Raw genomic sequence first — 21,103 nt, forward strand, 5'->3', positions numbered from 1 at the left:
CGGGCTTTGGCAGGCTTGGCGGGCTTCGTCGCCATAGGCTCATGCAGCTCCACTGCCTAGCCATTGGTTCATTTTTTAATACACTGCACGAACCAATGGCCGTGCAGTTTCACTGCGTGAATGAAAAAAAGGCTTCAGTTCAGGAGAAAAAAGGCTTTTTCCCATATGCGTCTAGCAAGACGCAGTACGAGTGTAGTATCGAAAGGGAACAATGGTTTTCATGCAGGACAATGCTCCTTCACATGCCTCACGCTACAAAACCCCCTGGGTAGCTCAGAAAGGTATTAAAGACGACTGTCTCGTGTGTTGGCCACCAAACTCACCAGATTTAAATCCAATTGAAAATTTCTGGGCTATTTTAAAGTGCCTTGTTTATTCTGAAGGAAAGCAATTCTCAAGTTTGGATACTCTCTGGAATGCAGTCATCTCAGCACTAAGGACTATTGACCCTCAGCAGGTGAAGAGTTTGACTGATTCTGTGGTTAGAAGATTGATGGCTGTGGTAGAAAGAAAAGGAGGCTATGTGAACAAGTGAAGGGTCTAAGACTGAACTTGAACAAGTTTTTTGTTGCTTTTGCAGTTAGTAATGTTTAAAGACCTTGTTCATTGAGTTTTCATCTTATTTTATCATTTCAATTTGGTTCTGCCTAAACTTTTGTTGTAATAGTTGTGCTATTATCTCTTTTAAACACACTGGCAGATCAAAGAGCTGCATGGAGAGTGATTCATGCGGGGGCTTTGCCGGCATTAAATCGCTCAAGCCTGATCGTTCATACCCGCGAGTTCGTCATTTCTACCTCCGAGTAACTGGGAGGAGAGAAACACAAGAGCGGGGGAGGCGGGGCTCAGCGACGCACGAGAAAAAAGGCTTTTTCCCATATGCGTCTAGCAAGACGCAGTACGAGTGTAGTATCGAAAGGGAACAATGGTTTTCATGCAGGACAATGCTCCTTCACATGCCTCACGCTACAAAACCCCCTGGGTAGCTCAGAAAGGTATTAAAGACGACTGTCTCGTGTGTTGGCCACCAAACTCACCAGATTTAAATCCAATTGAAAATTTCTGGGCTATTTTAAAGTGCCTTGTTTATTCTGAAGGAAAGCAATTCTCAAGTTTGGATACTCTCTGGAATGCAGTCATCTCAGCACTAAGGACTATTGACCCTCAGCAGGTGAAGAGTTTGACTGATTCTGTGGTTAGAAGATTGATGGCTGTGGTAGAAAGAAAAGGAGGCTATGTGAACAAGTGAAGGGTCTAAGACTGAACTTGAACAAGTTTTTTGTTGCTTTTGCAGTTAGTAATGTTTAAAGACCTTGTTCATTGAGTTTTCATCTTATTTTATCATTTCAATTTGGTTCTGCCTAAACTTTTGTTGTAATAGTTGTGCTATTATCTCTGTACCTAATAATTCTGCGCAGCTCTTCCAAGAAATTGTGCTTTTTTTTTTGTTATATAAAAGCAAAGCAATCTTAAACGGTCAATATACAGTAGAAACAAAAAAGTAAATTTGTCGTGTTCTAAAGAAAGACCTTGCTTCATTAAATCTTTTTTTTAAATTAAAAGTTCAATGTACCTAATAATTCTACACGCACTGTACTTTGTACGGTATGTACACTTTGGCGTGTGTATTTTTTTCTTTCAGCAGAAAAGGTCAGAGGTCCAAAGGTCAAATGACAACTGTTTAGAAGTAAATACTTCCTCCTCCGGAGTGGAAAATGACACTTCTCGGACAGAGGGACCATCTGTGATGTATGGACCTGAACTTTGTAATGTCAGTGAGGGATTTCTTACAAGACAAGACAACACTACACTGGTCTTGATTCATACAGTATGTGGAACAGTTTGATCATATAGGCTTGCTTCCCTATGATTATAGCAATGATTTTCTGAATTTGATTATGAGAGGAATTGTAAGGATAAAAGAAACTCAGATACTTTGATCTCCTGAGAAACAGACAATACACTGGCATCTTCAAGACACCCCACAGAGGGGTGGTGCAGGAAACGCCTCTCTCACATATGCATCAGTGCCTTTTCATCTGCTCCCTCCACTGGATTCATTCAGAATGGTCAATAGTATAATGTTCTATAAGATTTAAGGTTTTGGTGAAAAAATGGCAGACCAGCACCCTTTACTAAGCTGTTTTATGAAAGGGCACACCATAAGCGTCCAGTGTCCAGGCGGATGGTCCCTTTCTGGGATTTGTCTGTCGTCTCAGAAGCACTTTCTCAACACACCTTTGAGCTGTTAGAAGGAATTGGAACAAAGGTTTTTCTCTCTTAAGACTGCTTGCTTTTGGTAACAGGGGGATTTACAAGCCTTATATGTTAGCCCGTCTTGCTTACAATTTGCTGCAGGGCTTACTAAAGCTTCCTTTCACCTTAACCCTGTTTTTGTAACTAAAGTAGCAGACTCAGCGAATAGGTGCCCGACTACAGAACTGGCAGCTTTTCACCCTTCTCTGTTTTATTCTCCGGAGGAACAGAGTTTGAATTTGTCATGACCAGTTTGGGCTCTTCATATAGATGTGAAAAGGTTTGCGTCCAACTGTTTGCGTCCTGGGCTACTCCTAGCAAAAGGAAGCCAAAAAAAAAGGGAAGATTGGATTGTAGAGGCTATATCTTTTGCACTCCATACTACAAATGGCTACATTGTGAGCACTGCTTAGCAGAGTTTCTGTTCAAGGTATTTGTTCGGCGGCAAGTTGGACAACACCACATACTTCTATGCAGTTTTATAGGCTAGATGTGTCTGAGCCATCCTTAGCGCATACGTTGCTAGGAGTCCATAGGTCCAAACCCATTTAATTGCTATACGTGATAGCAGTGATACGTGTACATGTCCAGGAGTGGTCTATATCTCCAATACTGAAACACTGAGCAAAGTTAGTAAAATAATGATGGGTTACTTAATGTAATCCCGGGTTCTTCGATAACCGAGTGAAGTCTTTCACCAACACTTCCTTCCTTGCACAGGTACAGGAAGATACATTTTTGGCAGGGCTCACCCTGACAGATATAGTTGGGGCAGAGCTTGGTCATTATTCAACCTGTCTGTCAAAGACATATGTGGTGCTTCTGTAGTTGGTCACGCTCGAAGCAATTCACATAGTGAAACCCCACTCTGTTTCTGGGATTATGTTAAGTAACCTATTGTTCTCCATTATTTTATATTAAATATATTAATTCAATATTTTATAGATGCATTTACTTTTAAACATAATAAAACTAAATGCATTACTCCATTCATTACTTCTATGTATAATTATATATTATGTGGCTCAAGCAAGTGGCAAAACATATAAATATATGATTCATCTCTTTATTTAATAAGTAGTATCACAAACATTTAAAATAAAAACTTACCATCCACACAAACAACCAATTAAAACTGTCTCACATGATTTTCCTTTTCCATTTAAATATTTATACAAAAAAAAATATATATATATATATATTTTTTTTTTTTCACCTCCACACAGGGCCAGTTCTAGACATTTGGAGGGTCCCGCAAAGCTACATTACATATTTCATTTTTTATAGTGACTGAAAATAAAGGAAGTGAATGGTGACTCCCTAATAAGCACAGGATGAGGCTGAAAGTGAAGGCTTTGAATCTCACGATTGTCATTCACAGTATTTCCAAAATGCAGTATTTTTGAGCACTTGTGTTTTGTAATACTTTCCATACCCAGCAGCAGAAAACTAGAAGTAGTATTTGTTTTCACAAGAGACTTGCAGAGTTTTGCATTTTGTGCTTGTGGTTTTGTGTTTAGAGTTTTGGGACAGTGGGCCAACTATTCAGCAAACTTTTGTAAACATTTGGGAAAAACTGTATTTTGTTAATCATCTTTGAACTGAATCAAATGCATACAGTACTCCTTCAATGACCGAAACATAGTAAAAAGAAACAATTAGCTGTTCTCTTCTCCCAATGTGCTTATTAAAGTGGAATTAGGATAATCTACTCAGATTGGGTTGTAGTCTTTGTCCTGCTTCCCTCATTGCCATTCCATTAACAAGTGCATGGTCTCTCACGGTTGCCAGAATTTGTATCTGGCAGAACTATTGGTATCAATATTAATTATTTTGTTTTGCAAAAAGATTTGCAAATTGTGTTCAACTACCTTACCTTGTTTAAGGTTTTTCCAAAACAATGATTTATTCAACACGTTTGAAAATTCTGAAATTAGACACTTCACCTTTAAGACTTGCAGAAATTGATTAGTGTATAGTAATTTCCCAGAATTGCCTTAAAAGTGTTAATGTTTAATCACTCCTCAAATACACGTTACAAAGGTTCATATTGGTATTTCAACCATATCAGAGAGTTAAACCATGCACATCATGTCCCCTATGCACTACGCAACTGCATGTTTCATCACTTTTTTCTTGTACATCTCTGTATGTAAAGGTAAGTGCATTTAAGGTAACAGCGTTTTCAAACTGTGGGTCACAAAGTGAGAATGATGGTGTGTTCATCCATGTTAGAAGAAGGTCTGTGGCCTGAAACATCCGTTTTTATCCCACTGTGGCTGTTATTATATTAAGAATTATGTATGTAAGACATTTCCAGAGTGTAGATATCTTATGTATGGACTTAATCATTTGGTTGAGGCACTTACTGGAAGAGCACTGTGATTTGGATTATGAAATATAAAAATGATTAAATTCAATTAACAAGTTGGTTGGTGGGCATTTATTTGCATATTTCTAACATAATGCAAGTGGCAAGTAACAGATCACACTACTGTTTCCAGTCCTGCTTTTCAGTGGCAGCGATCCTTCATGGCTGCACACAAAAACAAACATGCAATGTCATCTGTGCAGTCCGTTTCACTGATACATTGCTTGTGAGCTGGTTCTTTTAATTGTGTTTAAAAAGTTGGTAACTCTTTATTTTAAAAACCAATTCTCACTATTAATTAGTTGCTTATTAGCATGCATATTACTAGCATATTGGCTGTTTATTAATACTAATAAATCACATATTAATGCCTTATTTTGCATGACCATATTTTAGATCCCTTAATCCACCCCATACCTAAACTTAACAACTACCTTACTAACTATTAATAAGCAGCAAATTAGGAGTTTGTTCAGGGAAAACTCTTAGTTAATAGTGAATATGTGTTCCCTATTCTAAAGTGTTACCAAAAAGTCTAACAAACTCAAGAGTTACCGGTTTAAATCAGTCTGACAAATATTCCATTAAATAACCTCACCGCATCCAGTTAATAAACCATGAGATTCATAAACTTAAGTGCAAATTCTATAATTCTGTGTAAATTACTACATTTACATGCACACCAGAAATCCTCTTGTTGTGAGAAAGTGGTTTAAAACAAGAAAGTGACATTTGCGTTTTCAGGCACTGTGTTAGCAGATTCCTCTTCATCCGATTTATACATGCGTTGTGGTCAGTAAGCAGCTTTCTTCACATCTTTCTGTTACTTTAGTTATATCATGCACACTCTTCAGAAGAGTACTTGACTTGCTGTGCCACAAGAAAGAAAAATATACTCACTCTTTATGTGTATACCTCTGTATGAAATTTGACTGTACTACACTCTAAAAAATGTTGGGTTAAATATAACCCAGCGCTGGGTTAAAAAGGGACAAACCCAGCTATTGGGTTGTTTTGAACAAGTTGGTTGGTGGGCATTTATTTGCATATTTCTAACATAATGCAAGTGGCAAGTAACAGATCACACTACTGTTTCCAGTCCTGCTTTTCAGTGGCAGCGATCCTTCATGGCGGCACACAAAAACAAACATGCAATGTCATCTGTGCAGTCCATTTCACTAACACATTGCTTGTGAGCTGATTCTTTTAATTATGTGTTTAAAAAGTTGGTAACACTTAATTTTAAAAAACAATTCTCACTATTAATTAGTTGCTTATTAGCATGCATATTACTAGCATATTGGCTGTTTATTAATACTAATAAAGCACATATTAATGCCTTATTTTGCATGACCATATTTTAGATCCCTTAATCCACCCCATACCTAAACTTAACAACTACCTTACTAACTATTAATAAGCAGCAAATTAGGAGTTTGTTCAGGGAAAACTCTTAGTTAATAGTGAATATGTGTTCCCTATTCTAAAGTGTTACCAAAAAGTCTAACAAACTCAAGAGTTACCGGTTTAAATCAGTCTGACAAATATTCCATTAAATAACCTCACCGCATCCAGTTAATAAACCATTCGATTCATAAACTTAAGTGCAAATTCTATAATTCTGTGTAAATTACTACATTTACATGCACACCAGAAATCCTCTTGTTGTGAGAAAGTGGTTTAAAACAAGAAAGTGACATTTGCGTTTTCAGGCACTGTGTTAGCAGATTCCTCTTCACCCGATTTATACATGCGTTGTGGTCAGTAAGCAGCTTTCTTCACATCTTTCTGTTACTTTAGTTATATCATGCACACTCTTCAGAAGAGTACTTGACTTGCTGTGCCACAAGAAAGAAAAATATACTCACTCTTTATGTGTATACCTCTGTATGAAATTTGACTGTACTACACTCTAAAAAATGTTGGGTTAAATATAACCCAGCGCTGGGTTAAAAAGGGACAAACCCAGCTATTGGGTTGTTTTGACCCAGCGGTTGGGTTGTTTTGACCCAGCTATTGGGTTGTTTTGACCCAGCGGTTGGGTTGTTTTGACCCAGCCTTCACCCGATTTATACATGCGTTGTGGTCAGTAAGCAGCTTTCTTCACATCTTTCTGTTACTTTAGTTATATCATGCACACTCTCCAGAAGAGTACTTGACTTGCTGTGCCACAAGAAAGAAAAATATACTCACTCTTTATGTGTATACCTCTGTATGAAATTTGACTGTACTACACTCTAAAAAATGTTGGGTTAAATATAACCCAGCGCTGGGTTAAAAAGGGACAAACCCAGCTATTGGGTTGTTTTGACCCAGCGGTTGGGTTGTTTTGAACCCAACCGCTGGGTCAAAACAACCCAATAGCTGGGTTTGTCCCTTTTTAACCCAGCGCTGGGTTATATTTAACCCAGCATTTTTTAGAGTGTATGCATAAAAATACCACAATATGTTTGCAAATATTTAGGAATATGCTAAGTTCACATACTTGTTTCTCCGAAAAAATAATGCTACAGTCGGTTATTCTACTTTGAAATGTGCATTCTGTTTGCATCAGTTGTGCTTTTCATTTCATACCTCTCTGTTGTACTTGTCAGATGGAAATAATGTTGTTTAAAAAATATCTGATGGAGTGCAACAGTTAAATCTGAAATTTGCTTCATTACTCTGCTATAAAGACTTAGAACTGTTTAAACTAAGTCAGGCTTGGAGACCAGCAAACCATTTTAAGCTGGTTTGAGCTTTTAGTTTGGAATATAGGCCTGCTTCCATACCCAGCAAAAAGGCAAGAACTTCAAAATAACTTCCTCACTAAATCTCGCAAACCAGCATTGGGTTTTCAGCAGTTAAATGCAGTGTGCTTCTACTACTGACAACTCCTGTTTTTCATTCAAGTAATAGCTTTAATTTCAGATCTGAAATAATCAGATGTAAAGGTTAACAATATTTAACATTTCTCTGTTTTAGTGCAAGCACAATATGACTATGATTATGAAGAGAACGTACCCAAAACCTGCAACACATCTGAGTCCATCATTGGAGGCACGGTGGAGTATTCCAATGGCGCTGCTGCAGGTAGTCTGCTAATTTATCACTGCAGTAATGGATTCGAACCTTATCCAATCAAACAAAAAGTCTGCAGCTCTGCTGGAGAATGGGAGCCTAAGGTATCCAAGGTCAAGTGTGAAGGTAATCTTCAAGGGGCTTTTGCACCCGAGGAGTGTTTTCTACTTCTACGCCGTACACTGCTTTTTAGCATGTTCGCACCACAGGAACTGGGATTTTAAATTAGCTCCTGCTTCAAAGTAAGGTCTAATCCAGCACTATAGGATCTTCCAGTGACGTAAGTGTAGGTTTATTGGCCGAATGCATGCCACAAAAAAACACTGACACCCGCCATTCTTAAAAGTGCCACCTTTTGCCTGTAGTCTGTGGTAAACATTAATTGATAATACCTTTTGTTCTGCACCATAGATTACACCGAGAGAATCTGTGTGTAGTGTATAGTATTCTCTTCATCTTCTCTGAAAGAAGCTATCGGACCAGGGCAGGCATTTTGGGAACAGCAAGGGACTGGCAGTTGAGTGTGGACTATGGGGAAACAACTCAAATCCCCTGGGAACATCTGTGTGCCCATGCTTAGGTCAGATCTAGGTCTGCCGTCAGAGTCAATCAGGCAGGTGGTCACGCTTAAGCTTACACTTCCATGGGGAGATCATATAGAGGAGGCGCGTGAAGTAAGATCCTCAGTCAGTTGGGTTTAGCAGGTGCCCACGAGTAAAGATTGATCAGGAATATCACAGAAGCTGCTGAGAAAGCTTCTCGGCATGATCTGTGGCAGAACGCATGCTCAGAAACAAGCTAGGCAGCAAGGGACTGGCAGTTGAGTGTGGACTATGGGAAACAACTAAAATACCCTGGGAACATCTGTGTGACCATGCTTAGGTCAGATCTAGTTCTGCCGTCAGAGTCAGTCAGGCAGGTGGTCACGCTTAAGCTTACACTTCCATGGGGAGATCATATAGAGGAGGCGCGTGAAGTAAGATCCTCAGTCAGTTGGGTTTAGCAGGTGCCCACGAGTAAAGATTGATCAGGAATATCACAGAAGCTGCTAAGAAAGCTTCTCGGCATGATCTGTGGCAGAACGCATGCTCAGAAACAAGCTAGGGCCGGGTCGCCCAGTCAGGGTGTATGATGTTTGAAAGACCTGAATCTCCCTATGACCCCGAATAACATTACTGATGATGTGTCTGAGCGAATCGCAAGGTGTATATTTAACCACACACAATCATACCACAAATGTGAATTCTGAAGCAGCCATGATTTAATAAAACATATGTTACCATCAAGTTGCTACATATGGACTACTATCGTTCTCCCGTTAGTTGTGTGTCATTGCGTTAATGTGTAAAAACATCTATAACATGTAACGCTTGCACACGCTCTTCTGATTGGCTCTCATATTTGAGATTTGATTGATTTGGTTGTGCTGCATAGACAGACATATTTCTTGTCACTGGAATATTATCATGTTGAGTCTGGTTAGGTCAAGATTTACAGTACGTATAAAACTGGTTTCCACTGCTATCTAATACCAGGATTACTATGAATCACATCTGTGTATTTTAGAAACCAGTGATTATGGAGATTATGAGGAACCACAGAAGAACTGCTCTTTGGACGTGTCCATAAAGGGAGGTAGCGTGTCCTACTCCAATGAGGGATTGGAGGGAAGTGTGTTGACCTATCACTGCAAGGCAGGACACTACCCTTTTCCGGCATCGCAAAGAGTCTGTGACAAAGATGGGGAATGGTCAGCCATGAGACTCCCAAATGGAAAGAGAACACTCAATGCTGTGTGCAAGGGTATGTTCTCATATAAGAGAACGTATGGGTGCTTAACCCAGGATTATCATTCTTCTAAACTTTGCTTTTTAACCCTGAGTAAAAACAAAGGTTCACACTCATTTTAAATGAGACCAGTCCTAATCTTGTATAGGCTGCATGCTCGATTTATCCAATCAATAATACTGACATTGCAAATTTGCAAATATGAATGTTAAAACTGAATTAACAAATGTACTAATGTACAAATGTAGTATTAAACCTTGAATCCTGAATACCCAGGATTAAGTCATTGCCCAGTGTAAAGATTGAACAGTGTGAAACATGTAAAAGTACAAACCAAGCTTTAACAGTTTAAGTGTGAAAAGCTCTACAGACTACTTCCACTTGAAGCACCCATGTCTCTGTTTCACTCTCAGAAATCCTTTGCCCTGCTCAACTTCAGCTTGACAATGGGCAGTTCTGGCCCAGGAGACAGTGGTTCAGGATTGGAGAAAAGCAGACATTTTCTTGTCATGAAGGATTTGTTTTGACTGGATCTGCTGAGAGGAACTGCACTCAGTGGGGTGTATGGACCGGTTCTACACCCGTGTGTGATGACCAGTGTAAGCATTTATATTCCTTTGGATCCAAACATATGAAGAACACACAATTGTTTTCCTGTTATGTTCTTTTATAATACTGTATGCTACTGAGTTTTACCTGTTTTTCTTTTTTTGGTCATCGTCTGAAATTTCATTATTCTCTCTGATTACATGCACTGAGCTTTGTGACATACTTCTGCTTTCAAACAGTACGGCTCCCTAAGTTACGGTTATGTATATTTTCAATGTGCTGTAGCCACTTAGTTGACTAAATGACACTTACAATGAGTGTCTGCAAGAAGACTTAAAAATCCGGACATTTTCAAGGATGAGAGAAGAGATATTCTAATGAATAATATAAGAACAAACCATTATCTGTTTGTTTGAAAAGTTTTGATCACTCAGTTTTTTTAAATGACAAACATTTCATTGTATTTAAATTACGTTTATGCCAAAATTCAGAATTAATATTAATTGTAGCAGTGTTGTCAACAGCATTACAGCGTTACATTTCTTTAAGGCAGGTGCCGCATTTATTCAAACTATTTTAAAAGACTGGGAAAAAAGCATGACAATCAACACATACAAGCCAATCCTGTTCTGAAGTCAAATTCATTTACAGAAATGTGAAAGGTATGAAATATGATCCATAAGTGAAAAACACTGTTAATGAGAAGACGAGCACTGGACTGCTGGAGGTTAGCAGGGAAATTAATTAATTCACAATGTACATTTGGAAAAGAAAATATATTTATAGGAACGTTTCAGCAGTTTCAGTATAATTCATATTAACACAGAGAACACTTTTTTTTAATCAGCTGCCCTAAAACGTAGTAATAATCTGCATTCTCCTGTGTAACTGTCTGTATGTAAGTGCACTTAATGCTGTTACCGGAAAGGCCTGAGCTGTATTAAGTAGAACACAGAAATAAGTTGTGCAGGACATTGTACATAAAATATATAGTATATTATTGATAAATATATTTTAATCATGACAACTCTCGGAAGATTTTAGCATGGTGATGGATATGACACACAACCCATCAGCCTGCGCCATCTAGCGTTTCATGACTAAACTATATATTTATCATGTGTTCCTTGTTCCAGCGGAGGACTGTAAAAACCCAGGTACACCTCCAGGGGCCTTACGTTCTGGAGAACGTTTCCTTATCGGAGACAAAGTGCACTATCTGTGTCAGTCAGGTCTGGATATACTTGGCCCCTCTGAGAGACAGTGTTTGGATTCAAGGGAATGGAGCGGGGCAGAACCGCGCTGCTATGGTCAGTCAAAACAGAGAAACAGAGGTTAATTTACATATTGTAGTGGAACTGACACAATGTAAACATATTCTTTTTTTTTAGCCCAGTACTCATTTGATCAACCAGATGTCATAGCTCAGGCTTTAGGAGGATCTCTGACCGCAGTCATGGACGTGTCTCTCCCTGACTTCAAAAAGCAAGGTGAAAAGAGAACTTTTGGAAAACATAATTTTCTTGTGCACAAGTAAAGATCATTACTGTTACTGCCTATTATTTCAGTTGTTTACTTTTGTTCTGCTTATCACTAGCGCAATCTTTGGGCAGGACTGTCAGGGTTGCAGAAGGTCGCCTGAATGTCTTCATCCTTTTGGACACATCAGCCAGCATTTCACAGGAGAGTTTTCACTTAGCAAAAAATGCCACCATTCAACTCGTCCGTAAGGTTTGTATTTTTATAACTTGAAAACTTAAAGAAGTGGACCGTATCTTAAAATAAGGGTGTCAATTAAACATGTTAATCTACTTAATTAAAATAAGAAGTTAAAATTTATTTAATCAGAATTTGTTTTCTGTTTAAAACAGCTGGATGCAGAGCAATGGCCAAAGTCCAGATGTCTTGTTGACATCTTGTGTGCATCTGATACATGTACACAGACCACAATTTAAAAAAATAGCACAGATAGAATGCAGTGGCGTGTCTTCTGTGTACGGCCCCTACAGGCTCAAATACACTAAAAACGACTTTAGCCTAGATTTTTCCACCAACGTACAGTTTGGATAAGTTGATGCTAGTTGCCGAAAGTCAGAGCCAGTCTGCAGATTACAGTTGACAGATTTCATAGAAAACCACGTAGTGTGTGATGGTCACAGACCATCCAGTCAGAGGATATCAAACATGTTTGATATTTTGAGCTGATTTTAGAACACTTATTGTTTTCATTTGTCACGCGTCTCCTAGTAACAATGCACACGTTTCTGCGTGAGTTTGTTGTGATCAGAACATTAAAGTCTGGTAGTGTGTGATCCTCAGTCGTGTAGTGTATGATGGCCAGTTTTACCTCTGTGACCGTTTACAAAGTCTATAAGTGTATGATGCCTAGCGTTTTAAAATCTGTTCAGATTTTATAATTGTGTAGTGTATCAGCCTTAAGTCTATCTCGGAGGGATTGACAAAATGGCAAAAAAAAAAAAACAGCCTTGATAGCAAAATAAATAGCTGTGGACTGTCGGCTTATGATAGGCTTATGTTCAATGATATATTGTTGTTAAAAATGTATATAGTTCATTCACTCCTTTTGTGCATCGCCTGTTAATGTGCTGAATGCACAGACAGCCCTCGCTAACCCGGTGATGCCTGAATTATAGCCTTTTTCTCCTCAAGTATTAGAGAGGAGATTGGGGTAAGGTAGGCTATGTTCAGCCTGTTCAGCACAACTGGGCCAAATCCAATGTTTTTGCTCATATGTGACTCAGATCTCTTGTGCTGTTCACAGTGCGAATGGAAGAAAAACACTGATTTGGACCACTTCCATATGTGGTACTAAATCAGATGCAGGTTCAATGTTTTGCAGTGTGACCTCAGTCTGAACAGTCATATAGAATTCATGCGACTTTTACATCACTCTAGATCGACATTATTCAAAGATGAGTTCTTTGCTCACTAGGTGATTAGTTAGTGTTATGGTGATACCATAGTAATAACAAATGTTTTATAAAAATAACACTTTTTCAATATAAAGAAAGCAGTCTAGGAGAAATAACTGATGATTTCACTTCTATGCATCACTGCTCTTCATATACTGTATGCGTACGTAATACTTTTATTTCCCACCTCTACAGCATAAAACAGCCATCATGTGTTGGAATCACAATAAAGTCTTGTGCAATAATAACATTTTGTTAATCTTCCAGCTGGATAGCTATGAAGTCAACATGAGGTTTGACATCGTCTCATATGCCAGTGAGCCCAAAGAAATCGTGTCCATTACAAACGACCTGAGTCAAGATGTGCATTATGTCTTGAGGAAATTAAAAGAGTTTAGCGACAAAAGTATGTTCATTGTAAATATGCTTTTGAGCCATTTGTTTTACTACATTTTTATTGCAGCGTTCTAACTCCAGTTTCCAGTTTTATGAAATGATATGTTTCGTTTTAGGCCACGGGAGTAAGAGAGGCACCAATCTGCATAAAGCCCTAGAAAGGGTGTATGATCAGCTTGCTCTTCTCAGGGAGAACAAAAGAAGGCAGTTCAATGAGACTCAGAACGTCATCATCATTGCAACCGATGGTAAGACTGACCAGTATGAGAAGGGTAAGTATAAAGGGCCAGTTTTACTTCTGTGTCGGACCCTCACCAATATATGTGTGTGTTGTTGCGGTCAGTGTAGATGCGACACATAGTTACACTTCTGTAGAGTTGAACATCAGTCTACGACTGTGTTTCTCAACCCTGGCTCCATGAACAAAGAAACACTGGTCTGTACGACATGGGCTATGATGTCACCACCATATGCAGAGCCAACGGTGTAGGTCTGACACAAAAGTGTAAATCTGTACTTAGAGAAGTATTTGACCAAAATATGAAAATTTAAGTCATCATTTACCAAATTCTTATGTCATGTGACTTCTTGAGAACATAAAAGAAAATGGGAACTGTGGGGTCCAAACATCATTGGTCTCCACTGACTTACAACATCATGCCTTCAACTGCTTCTTAAAAGGTGCTGTATGTCATTTTAAAGGTCCTTTAATGATGTACTTATTTTGCTTTTGTGTATTTCCAGGCCACGCCAATATGGGACCCAGCCCACAAAGCATTTTACCTATGATCCGAAACTTATTCGGCTACAAGCCCAGCAGTGTAGACCACACACAAGAGGAGCTCTTGGGTTAGTTAGTCTCAGGAAATTTTAACCCTAATGTCTAACTATTTTTTAAAATAATTGCTCAAATATCACACAATTATCTTACCATCTCAAGACGTTGGTTGTGAACATTGGTTGTGTGCTACAAAAAGATGAGATGTACATTAACCATCTACAGTGTGTCTTTGTAAGGCTTTTTTTAGGGGTTTGCACAGGATGGATTTTTATAGCACCACTAGAATGTTATATAATTGTTGTTTTTACCTTAATGACATACCTAAAAGCAAAGCTGACATGCAAGAAGAATATGTCAGAAGAGCTTTTTTAGGAAATATTTAAGTAATTTATCTGACCAGTTTGTAAGTCATAAATAAGCATGTAATATGCATATTTATAAATGTATGTAAACAGAGTTGGATCATTTGAGGTGTTTACGTGAAGGCTTTTCAATCTGACAGAGCCATTTATCTGATTACTAACAGATTATTAGGGTTCATGTAAATGAGGCTAGTCTAAGCGAGCCAGTTTACCATCCATTATTTCCTTGTGGGTGTATTTTAGCTGTGTGGTTGTGAAGGCCTTTATTTCGTGATCTCTACCCAAGGGGTATGTTTTTAGATAATGTTTTTCTTCTTAGTTTTACCAGTTGTTTACATTTATATGTTTCACAGATGTGTATGTATTTGCTGTTGGACAAGAAGTTAACAGGAAAGAACTCACAGGCATTGCCTCTTCCAAGAAAGATGAGCAGCATATTTTTGTTCTAAAGGACTACAGACAGCTCGGACTTGTGTTCAATCAAATGATCAGTAAGTAATCAGATATGAGAGAACCTCTGGGGACCCCGGTTTAATTGTTATCTGGAAAATTAACATGTTTATTTTCAGCTTCAGTTTATTTGAATATTGCTTCTCTCTATCTGTTATCTCTCTGCTCTTTCAGTTATATCAGATATCAATATTTTGAGCTGAATAGGAATAATGTGTACTAGGGTCAGCAGTAGTGGAATCAGGATAAGCTATAGGCAATGTAAGAGATTCACTTTTAAATAAAGTATCAATAACAATTCAGAATTGCAGGTATTATATGAAACTTTTCTCACCAATCATAGTCCATGGTGAAGTTGTCTGCACAGGCCATCTGCACAGTAGAATCACAGCAACTTCAATAAAACAGTTGTAAAGAAAACCAAATTAAAGTTATTACAACTATGAAGATGTATGATGTTTTTTGTTGTCCTTAAAATGTGTCTCTTTTCCAAAACACAATCCCTTCAATGTTGGAATCCCACAATGTAAATATCCTCCATCTTGCCCAGGTGATTCTGCTGTGACTAAGTGTGGAGTGGCACAAGAAGAACAGCACAATTCTGAAACCACTTACACCAGACCTTGGCACGTCAATATTCTTTGGGTTGGTAAATTCATATCAGGAGTTTTAATAAAATTTCATGGACTTTTATTTTGTTCTAACTTGTTTTCCTGTGTTTTGTTCCCGCTTCTCATTTGTTGCCATATACACTGATTACTTTGCTCACCTGTTTCTAGTTTTGTCCCATTATCCTGTGTATATCTTTCTCTTGTGTTTTAGTTCTTTGTCTTGTGTTGCTTATTCTGTTGCATATTTCTCCGGTGGATTATCTTTGTTTTGTTTATAAAAAAAACTGGTGCATTTAGCTCTTTCGCCTTGCTTTGCCTACCTGCTTTCAGATGGTAGATTATATTTTTGCAGTTATTTTTGTCATCTAGGGAGTTCGAACATGTAGAGGGTCTATACTGACGAAAAGCATGGTGTTGACAGCTGCACACTGCTTAATAAAAGTGGATGCAGATGAATCTGTTTCATCAGCCAGTGCTGCTGATATAACAATTCGCCATGGTAAGAACTGTTTTTTTTTCTTCCAGCAATTTTATGGAATAATTCAAGGTAACGAATGCTATTTTCCACACAAAGAAAATCTATTATAAAGCTGGCTGAAAAAGAAAGCCAATTTGATAAAAGATTAAAATAGCATTTTTCTTTAGAATAACGTTCAGAGATGAATCATTAACAATAAGATCAGGAACAGTATATTGGGTCAACTGTGATTTCTTGTTAACTTTATGCTGTCAAACAAAGAGCTAAACTACATTATGAACATTTACTATTCTTCAATTCTCTTACAAAGGTAATGGTGAAGTTAAAGCCATGGAGCTGTTTCTTCATCCACAGTTTAATTTGAGAGGCCTTAAGGACAAGAATGTAAAAGAGTTTTATGATTACGACATTGCTCTGATCAGGATGAGTGAAAACATTACAATATCTATGAAGGCAAGGTAAGATTCAGCTACAATGTTCCTTTTCATTCTATTGCATTAAAAATTCACCGACCTGCTTGTTAAGTCTGACATCACCATTTCCAGGTCCAACTGCTCTAAAAGATCCTAAAAGCAAACAACAAATCGTGCTAATATGCATTCATTGTGTGCTTTAGCACTAGCAAAAAAATCTCTTTTGGCCAGACAGTGATTCATCTTTTCTAAACCATTAAAATATTGGTGTCCTGGTTGCGTGATCCCAAAGACTGTAGTGTACAGCCTGAGTTTTTAAAAGGTTAGCGTTTAGTCACGACTTAAAAAGCAGACTGCTTTTGAGTTTATTACTGAATCAGAGTCAGAATCAGAATCGGCTTTATTCACCAAGTGTGTGCTTCAGTGATCTGTTGAAGATCAATGTGAAGATGGATGACAGATGGACACCACAGGCTTTGAGGCAGGCTGGAGAGACACCATCTGGGCCTTTGGCTTTCCTTCTCTTCTGTTTCCTGAAGACTTTGCTTACATCATCTTCACAGATCTTAAGTGCAGGCTGAGAAGCAGTGGGGGGGGGTCGATGGCTGTGTTGTGAAACCGTCAGAGCGGGTGTAGGGTGTGAGACCAGGCTTTTCAAACCTGCAGTAAAACTCATTCAAGTTGTTGGCTAAAAGTTGATTCTCCACAGTGCTGGGGGATGGGGTCTTGTAGCTGGTGATGGCTTTCAAGCCCTTCCACACTAATGTAGGGTTTTTGTCAGCTTTTTTTAAGATTAGCTTCTCTTAGCTACTCTTATTTCCCTATTCAGTGCGTATTTGGCCTGTTTGTACAAGGCTTTGTCCCCACTCCTGTAGGCATCCTCTTTGGTCTGGAAAAGCTGTTTGAGTTTTGCACTGAACCAAGGTTTGTCGTTGTTAAATGTTAAATAAGTCCTGGTTGGAACACAAATGTCCTCACAGAAACTGATGTAGGATGTCACTGTGTCAGTGAGCTCATCTAGATCAGTGGCTGCAGCCTCAAAAACACTCCAATCAGTGCAGTCGAAGCAGGCTTATAAATCCCACTCTGCTTCATTAGTCCATCTCTTTAGTCCAGTTATTACTACAGGCTTAGCAGATTTAAGTTTCTGCTTGTAGGCTGGTAGAAGATGAACCAAACATTGATCAGAGTGTCCCAGAGCCACTCGGGGGACACGGGGGACAGCATCCTTTAAAACTGTGTAGCAAGGGTCCAGTATATTGCTGTCCCTAGTGGGGCATGTGAGGCATGTGATTGACATCTAGTTCTGTTTTACCAATGAATGCATTACATCTACAACTTTGTACACAGGCCCATTTGTTTGCCTTGTACCGGTTCGTCAAATCGGGCTCTCAGATTGGGTCCAGACTCTACATGTGACCAGCACAGTGAGTATTCATAAAATTCAATGAATAAATTGTTATGCAGACATTCTAGAAAATAACATCAAAGTTTAAAGAATACTCTTAGTCTATAGTTAAAGTCATTCTATAATGAAATGAATGTGTGCATGATCAGAAAAGATCCTGCTCCATCTGGATGAGACTCCGGCTCAGTTCATCAGACAGGGAACTCATCGATCAGACACGCTCATACATACTGGTGGAAAAGTGAGTGATGTCCTTACAAAACCACATAACACTATTCCTTATATATGACTATCATTTAACAAGCCATATATCACATCAAATTAGAGGGTTAGTGGTTAGTGGGGTTCATTAGGGTGGAGCTTATCATTTTAGTGAAGTTAGGTTGGGTTAGGCATTCAGCAGCATTGCTGGTCAGAAAGTGCATTCATGTATGGCTCTGCAGATGGAAGTTTCTCAGAGCAGGCAGCACAGACTAAGTAAGGGGTTGTTAACACAAGATTCATTCAAACAGTTCCAATAGTTCCAAGTGAAACTGTTTTTAATATAATTTAACTTGTTAAAGGTTAAATGGCATCAAACTCTTTTTAATTATTTTATTATTATTTGCCTCGATGTTCACTTATAATGTTAGTGAAGTATAGTGAAGGTCTGAATGTAGTAACATCACAAGATTTATGGTTTCTGAGATGGGGCTGTGACATGTTAGAGACTGAAGACGCTTTAGGTTTCATTCGCAGAATAAAGTCTTTGAGGCAAAACAGAAGCAGAGTTGAGAAATTCAGGCAGAGATCAAAACCAAAGCAAATAAGAGTCCAAACAACAAATCCAAAAACGCAAACCAAAGCAAACAGGCAGGGGTCGAAAGATGGAGTAATGGAACACAAATGTCCTCACAGAAACTGATGTAGGATGTCACTGTGTCAGTGAGCTCATCTAGATCAGTGGCTGCAGCCTCAAAAACACTCCAATCAGTGCAGTCGAAGCAGGCTTATAAATCCCACTCTGCTTCATTAGTCCATCTCTTTAGTCCAGTTATTACTACAGGCTTAGCAGATTTAAGTTTCTGCTTGTAGGCTGGTAGAAGATGAACCAAACATTGATCAGAGTGTCCCAGAGCCACTCGGGGGACAGAGTGGTATGCATCCTTTAAAACTGTGTAGCAATGGTCCAGTATATTGCTGTCCCTGGTGGGGCATGTGATGTGCTGTATTTAGGCAGTTTGCGGGTGAGATTAGCTTTATTAAAATCACTAAGAATGATAATGAAAGCAATGAAGTTGACAGTCAGACAATGCTGTGTATGTTCCAAAAAAATACAAATCTGTCTAATTTACTGTGCAATTTAGCAACTAACCACATCATGTCAATTGACTGTTAAAATAACATAACATGGACCTTTTCAGTAATAGGAAAAGAGGAAACTCAAGAAAGCACCGTTCCTGTAAACAGAAATCTTTCCAGTTAATGGGTGTACAGTAAAAAATAAAAGCACATTTAGTGCACATGTGCTGGGGGATGGGGTCTTGTAGCTGGTGATGGCTTTCAAGCCCTTCCACACTAATGTAGGGTTTTTGTCAGCTTTTTTTAAGATTAGCTTCTCTTAGCTACTCTTATTTCCCTATTCAGTGCGTATTTGGCCTGTTTGTACAAGGCTTTGTCCCCACTCCTGTAGGCATCCTCTTTGGCCTGGCGATGCTGTTTGAGTTTTGCACTGAACCAAGGTTTGTCATTGTTATATATTAAATAAGTCCTGGTTGGAACACACATGTCCTCACAGAAACTGATGTAGGATGTCACTGTGTCAGTGAGCTCATCTAGATCAGTGGCTGCAGCCTCAAAAACACTCCAATCAGTGCAGTCGAAGCAGGCTTATAAATCCCACTCTGCTTCATTAGTCCATCTCTTTAGTCCAGTTATTACTACAGGCTTAGCAGATTTAAGTTTCTGCTTGTAGGCTGGTAGAAGATGAACCAAACATTGATCAGAGTGTCCCAGAGCCACTCGGGGGACAGAGTGGTATGCATCCTTTAAAACTGTGTAGCAAGGGTCCAGTATATTGCTGTCCCTAGTGGGGCATGTGATGTGCTGTATTGACATCTAGTTCTGTTTTACCAATGAATGCATTACATCTACAACTTTGTACACAGGCCCATTTGTTTGCCTTGTACCGGTTCGTCAAATCGGGCTCTCAGATTGGGTCCAGACTCTACATGTGACCAGCACAGTGAGTATTCATAAAATTCAATGAATAAATTGTTATGCAGACATTCTAGAAAATAACATCAAAGTTTAAAGAATACTCTTAGTCTATAGTTAAAGTCATTCTATAATGAAATGAATGTGTGCATGATCAGAAAAGATCCTGCTCCATCTGGATGAGACTCCGGCTCAGTTCATCAGACAGGGAACTCATCGATCAGACACGCTCATACATACTGGTGGAAAAGTGAGTGATGTCCTTACAAAACCACATAACACTATTCCTTATATATGACTATCATTTAACAAGCCATATATCACATCAAATTAGAGGGTTAGTGGTTAGTGGGGTTCATTAGGGTGGAGCTTATCATTTTAGTGAAGTTAGGTTGGGTTAGGCATTCAGCAGCATTGCTGGTCAGAAAGTGCATTCATGTATGGCTCTGCAGATGGAAGTTTCTCAGAGCAGGCAGCACAGACTAAGTAAGGGGTTGTTAACACAAGATTCATTCAAACAGTTCCAATAGTTCCAAGTGAAACTGTTTTTAATATAATTTAACTTGTTAAAGGTTAAATGGCATCAAACTCTTTTTAATTATTTTATTATTATTTGCCTCGATGTTCACTTATAATGTTAGTGAAGTATAGTGAAGGTCTGAATGTAGTAACATCACAAGATTTATGGTTTCTGAGATGGGGCTGTGACATGTTAGAGACTGAAGACGCTTTAGGTTTCATTCGCAGAATAAAGTCTTTGAGGCAAAACAGAAGCAGAGTTGAGAAATTCAGGCAGAGATCAAAACCAAAGCAAATAAGAGTCCAAACAACAAATCCAAAAACGCAAACCAAAGCAAACAGGCAGGGGTCGAAAGATGGAGTAACTCCAAAACAAGAGAAAATGCTCAGAAATGCAATAGTGATATTGGCAAGACTCTGGAAGGAATGAGCGGACCAAACAATATATTTATAGTGTGTAATGGCGGAGGATGAGCTTCAGGTGTGTATATGACATTACCCCCCCCCCCCCTTTTTGGCCCCTCCCGAGGGC

General features: G+C 38.7%; 1 protein-coding gene across 2 annotated transcripts in view; it reads left to right on the forward strand.

Annotated features, from left to right (window-relative positions):
* Positions 1 to 4,305: 4,305 nt before the first annotated feature.
* LOC107720441 (complement C2) overlaps positions 4,306 to 21,103 on the forward strand; it is a 21,804-nt gene continuing 5,006 nt past the window's right edge. Inside the window, exons 1-16 of one of the 2 annotated variants that reach the window (XM_016528137.1) lie at positions 4,306 to 4,414; positions 7,592 to 7,813; positions 9,254 to 9,490; positions 9,889 to 10,074; positions 11,161 to 11,334; positions 11,416 to 11,514; positions 11,622 to 11,755; positions 13,225 to 13,363; positions 13,470 to 13,601; positions 14,098 to 14,202; positions 14,850 to 14,987; positions 15,497 to 15,591; positions 15,927 to 16,056; positions 16,346 to 16,493; positions 17,799 to 17,875; positions 18,006 to 18,097. In XM_016528137.1, the coding sequence (XP_016383623.1) occupies positions 4,339 to 4,414; positions 7,592 to 7,813; positions 9,254 to 9,490; positions 9,889 to 10,074; positions 11,161 to 11,334; positions 11,416 to 11,514; positions 11,622 to 11,755; positions 13,225 to 13,363; positions 13,470 to 13,601; positions 14,098 to 14,202; positions 14,850 to 14,987; positions 15,497 to 15,591; positions 15,927 to 16,056; positions 16,346 to 16,493; positions 17,799 to 17,875; positions 18,006 to 18,097 (2,184 nt within the window). In that variant the 5' untranslated portion in view covers positions 4,306 to 4,338. The remainder of the gene's footprint in view (positions 4,415 to 7,591; positions 7,814 to 9,253; positions 9,491 to 9,888; positions 10,075 to 11,160; positions 11,335 to 11,415; positions 11,515 to 11,621; positions 11,756 to 13,224; positions 13,364 to 13,469; positions 13,602 to 14,097; positions 14,203 to 14,849; positions 14,988 to 15,496; positions 15,592 to 15,926; positions 16,057 to 16,345; positions 16,494 to 17,798; positions 17,876 to 18,005; positions 18,098 to 21,103) is intronic. The other variant, XM_016528138.1, reaches the window with a different exon arrangement.

Source organism: Sinocyclocheilus rhinocerous, unplaced genomic scaffold, assembly GCF_001515625.1.
Source record: "Sinocyclocheilus rhinocerous isolate Xijiao unplaced genomic scaffold, SAMN03320098_v1.1 scaffold601, whole genome shotgun sequence".
Taxonomy (NCBI): Eukaryota; Metazoa; Chordata; class Actinopteri; order Cypriniformes; family Cyprinidae; genus Sinocyclocheilus; species Sinocyclocheilus rhinocerous.